At 42.5% G+C, this 4,599-nt stretch overlaps 1 protein-coding gene across 1 annotated transcript in view; it reads right to left on the bottom strand.

Annotated features, from left to right (window-relative positions):
• Positions 1-1,798: 1,798 nt before the first annotated feature.
• Positions 1,799-4,599, bottom strand: part of LOC103798288 (cyclin-dependent kinase 8) — a gene marked incomplete at its 5' end in the record, with an annotated part of 13,572 nt that continues 10,771 nt past the window's right edge. The window contains one exon of the mRNA XM_009070541.1: positions 1,799-3,099. Within this exon, the coding sequence (XP_009068789.1) occupies positions 2,974-3,099 (126 nt within the window). The remainder of the gene's footprint in view (positions 3,100-4,599) is intronic.

Raw genomic sequence — 4,599 nt, 5'->3', positions numbered from 1 at the left:
CTTCTTAATAGGAAAATTAAATTCAGGAGTAAACTAATGGCAAGAGCCCTTTGTTAGCTGGATGCATTTCCCTTTGCAAAAATGAAATTAAAGCCAGCCTGGTACTTTTAAACAAAGCACTGGAAACATCACAATATACGGTACCAAATAAGGTGTGTTTTAATGTGAATAACTATTATGCATTAATATGAGTACGCATCAATAGGAAACAAAAAAATCATAGAATCATAGAATTTTAGGGATTGGAATGGACCTTACAGATCATCTCAACCCAACCCCCTGCCACGGGCAGGGACACCTCCCCACTAGATCAGGTTGCTCAAGGCCTCGCCCAGCCTGGCCTTGAACACTGCCAGGGTTGGAGCATCTACTACCTTCCTGGGCAACCTGTGCCAGTGTCTCACCACCCTCACAGGAAAAAGCTTTTTCCTAATATCTTACCCAAGTTTCCACTCTATCAATTTGTACCCATTGCCCTTGTCCTGTCACTGCAGTTCCTAACAAAGAGTCCCTCTCTGGCTCTCTTGTAGGCCCCTTCAGATACTGGAAGGTGCTATTAGGCCTCCATGCAATCTTCCCTTCTCCAGGCTAAACAGCCCCAACTTCCTCAGTCTGTCTTCATAGGGGAGATGCTCCAGTCCTCTTATCAACTTCGTGGCCTCCTCTGGATTTACTCCAACAGTTCCATGTCCTTCCTGTGTTGAGGACACTGGAATTGTACGCAGTATTCCAGGTGGCGTCTCACGAGAGCAGAGTAGAGGGTAAGAATCACCTCTTCAGACCTGCTGGTCACACTCCTTTTGATTCAGCCCAGGATTCAACTGGCATTCTGGGCTGCAAGCGCACACTGCCGGCTCATGGTGAGTTTCTCATCTACCATCACCCCCAAGTCTTCCTCCTCAGTGCTGCAAGAAGCACTGAGCCAATCACACTTTAGCCAAAGTTACTCATGTCGTCATTTGAATACCTTGAACAGTCTGGAGATACTAAACAGGCATAAATAACAGGTATAAATTAAGGAAAGGACAAAATAAACCCAAAACCAAAATCTTTCATTTGAGAAGCAAATCAAAAAGAAGTTTAAGGCACTCCCATGTATTTATTCACTTGTTCCAGAAACTGAGGAAAGCCAGATTTTGACATCACTTATGTCAAAATGCAGAGGGCAACACAGAGTATTACTAAAGCAACATAAACTTGGCACTCGGATTTTTCTCTTTAGTTTTAAGTCCCCCAAATACTTGAGCCTGTACTCCATCCACTCTGGTAATTTTATCTTCACCTCATACATAGTTTGCATTTCAGGCTGGCTAACAATTTGGTTTTTCTTTTGCCCCCCCATCAGCATCGCAGTGCATTTGAATGGATCACACCAGTTGATCTTCACACTACTTAAAGCACTTGCAGAAAAACAAAAAAATCTTGTCCATGTTGCATGTGTGGCATTAATTGCCAAAATAAGAATGAGTTATGGAAACCTCAGAAGAACTATTCAGACAGGAATGTCTCCCGATTTTGTAGATGAAAAGGAGCTGTCTGGTGTGGGAAATGTAGCTAGTAATAAACCCACTCATAACGTATCTCCAGTTGATCAGCTATGTGTACAGAACAAGAGTAATGACATTTTTTCCTGGTAGTTAAAGGAAAAATTATGTTTCTCAGCAGGTAATGGAAGCCCACCCACTTGCAAGAAAAATTCCTGTTGGATGCCGTTTCTCAGGACACAATCTGGAACAGAGGGATGGATGGGGGCATGGGGTGTCATCGCTGGTAGAAAGCAATACAGGCAAAGGTCATGTGCAGATTTATGAAAAATAAATTTATTACATAACACCTTGTTTCAACAATGTTTGATTTCTTTTTTTCTTTTTACTCAGAATACTTGTGTCATTCATGTAAAATAGTTTGATACAGTACATCGTATGTAAGTTTTTCCTCATAAATTCTAAGGCTCTCCTAACACCTTGATCCTCTGCAGTAGGAATGGCACCCCTAAACAACGTGCGAACAGTTTAAAAACAAAAAACATAAGTAACTGAACAGAATTTAAAACCCACTACACCAAGCTGGCGCTCAAAAATCATGACAAGATATCTGAATGGATGCCGCACCTTTTTAGGAAATATCACTCATGCTTTTTTAATCCCAAAGCATGCTCACAAATCATTAACACCAACAGGAAAAAAATAAAACACTGTCTATGACAATCATTTTAGTTTGTTTGCTGAACCAAACATGTTTATATCAATGACAACATACTTATTTTACTATCAAATAGCAGCTTTAATACCAGTCAAGTCATAGATTTTAAAATAAAAAACCAAAAACTTATGTTGGAAATTAATCTTTGGGACATTTGTAATTGCTGGGAAAAAAATGCAAATGCTTTCACGTTCTTAAGAAAATCTCATCGTAGCAATCTTGTCGGTTGTAAAACATTGATCTAGGTGAAAAATGAACCAACCCACAAAAGTCACTAAAAATAAACGTCTATCAAAACTGTCTGAGAGTTACGGTTAGTTTGCTTTTTTGCCATGGTAACATATACTGTATGCTTCAAGTACCAGTTCAAAGATGTTGTGTACTATTGGTCAGATAAAGTTGTTACATCAAGAGAATTCACCACATACGACAACAAAAATGCTTGCCCCTAGCACATTTCACAGCTTCAACTGCTACAGACTGTCACTGAAAAAAATGCATCGGTCAGTCTGAACCATGTCAAGTAAACTACAGAAGTAGCATATCCACAACACAAACTGTGCTAGCACTTTCTTTTCAAGTCTAACCCCAAACCCAGGTACAATTTGGGAGCCACCACTCCGCTCAGTGGCAGGGGAGGGTCGTGGCGATGGGACAGGTTGGAGGTGTGGTGGTACAGTACATTCTCGTGGCCCAGGCCGGGTCCAGGCCGGCGGCTGTGGGCCAGTCCTGCAGCATTAGCAACAGTGCATTGACGTGTCGGGGCGCAGCTCAGTACCGGTGTGTCTGGTGCGAGTACTGTGGCGGCTGCTGGGAGGTAGCTGAATATCCCATGCTGCTCTGTGGCTGTGATGTGCTTGGTCCGGGGTTGGGGTAGGCAGCATGGGGGTTGGAACGCTGCAGAGGGGGAAAAGCAGAGCACATGCAATCCTTTGGAACAGGCATGTTGCAAGACAGATCATCACAGATTTATTTCTTCAACAGGTATCAACCACACACAGAATCAAAGCACCTGCACTTCCAGGCTTCTTAGTGTGATTATGGCACATAATGAACATCAGGAATACCAGATTAGAGTGACAGTTGCAACCCTTCAGTCATCCATCCTAACTACCTCCTGTGACTCTTCACCCACCACAGTCAAACCTCCAGCCAATCCCTCCAGATGGCTACAACACTCCTGCATGTTACACAAGGCTACCACCACTCACAGCACTGGTCTTGTCCACTTGCTCCCTTTCCCTATCAGGAAGGTAGGTTGTGGTGGAGGTCCAGATGGGGCATCTTATTGCTGAAGAGCCACCCTGCCTTATTCTGGAGATTTTCATGCACAAAGGTTATGTTTCCCACCTTTCTGTGTGACCTAGGAGTAAAGGCTGAGAGTGCTGTGATTAGGCTAAGGTGTCATCTGGCAGGAGCTCTAAAATACTTGAGGAAGAATTAAAGACAACAGCAACATGCTCCTCAGTGGAACCAGATATTTCAGGGAAAAATGGCCACAGATTGTGGCTTGGAAGGCTGAGGTGGGGCACTGCAGGAGGGACCACTAACAGACTATAGCACTGGAAGAACTTGCCCAGAGAGTGTGAGAGACCTGTCTATGAAGGTTTTTAAGACCCAGCTAAACAAAGTCACAGCTGAACTGAATTAGTTAGCATTAGCAACAAGCAAGTGCTATGCTAGGCTGGATGGTCTCCAGAGGCCCCTTTCAAATAGGGAGGGGGGGAACCTTTCAAAGAACCAGTTACTTCTTGAGTGGAGCATTCAACATTGCAAGAAGCTCTGAGCAAACCAGCAACTGCCTACTTCAATTTTAACCTAGAAGTTATTTACTGATCATGTGTTACAAAGGAAAGAAGGACTGCTTATGAGACTTGCAGTCTAAATACCTGATCACTCAGTAGCATTTAACACTTCATTAAATTAACACAGTTTCAGTACACTACTGTGCTGTTTCATATTCATGTTAAGCTTTCTACACACTCACAATCTTTGCAGCACTTAGAAACTGCTGTGTAGCTTCTGAACTCTTGATATCAACAGATATATTAGGTTTTTTAGAAAAAGCTGCTTCTAGTAAGGGCCTGGAAACTTCTCTAAAGTGACTATTCCAGGATTAGGGTATTGCTACTGAGAGCTGAATAGGCAAAATTGTGGTGAACCAACATGCTGAGAAAATAAAATATTAATATAGCTTTACAGATTTTGTAACTCACAACATAAAATAAGAAGCAAGCCCAATTTTCTCCTGCCTTTCAGCATTCAGAATGGAAGCTATAATCAAGATGCTGAGATGGTGGCAGAAATTAAAAGGCAAACTCTACTTGTTAACACATGCTCACAGGAGTGAGCTAACACACTATACATGTCTAGAGAAACGGCTGGACCAGCACTGAG

Source organism: Acanthisitta chloris, unplaced genomic scaffold, assembly GCF_000695815.1.
Source record: "Acanthisitta chloris isolate BGI_N310 unplaced genomic scaffold, ASM69581v1 scaffold14612, whole genome shotgun sequence".
NCBI classification, from domain to species: domain Eukaryota; kingdom Metazoa; phylum Chordata; class Aves; order Passeriformes; family Acanthisittidae; genus Acanthisitta; species Acanthisitta chloris.
Note: the sequence above shows the minus strand (reverse complement) of the source record. Positions and strands in the feature narration are given on the sequence as shown.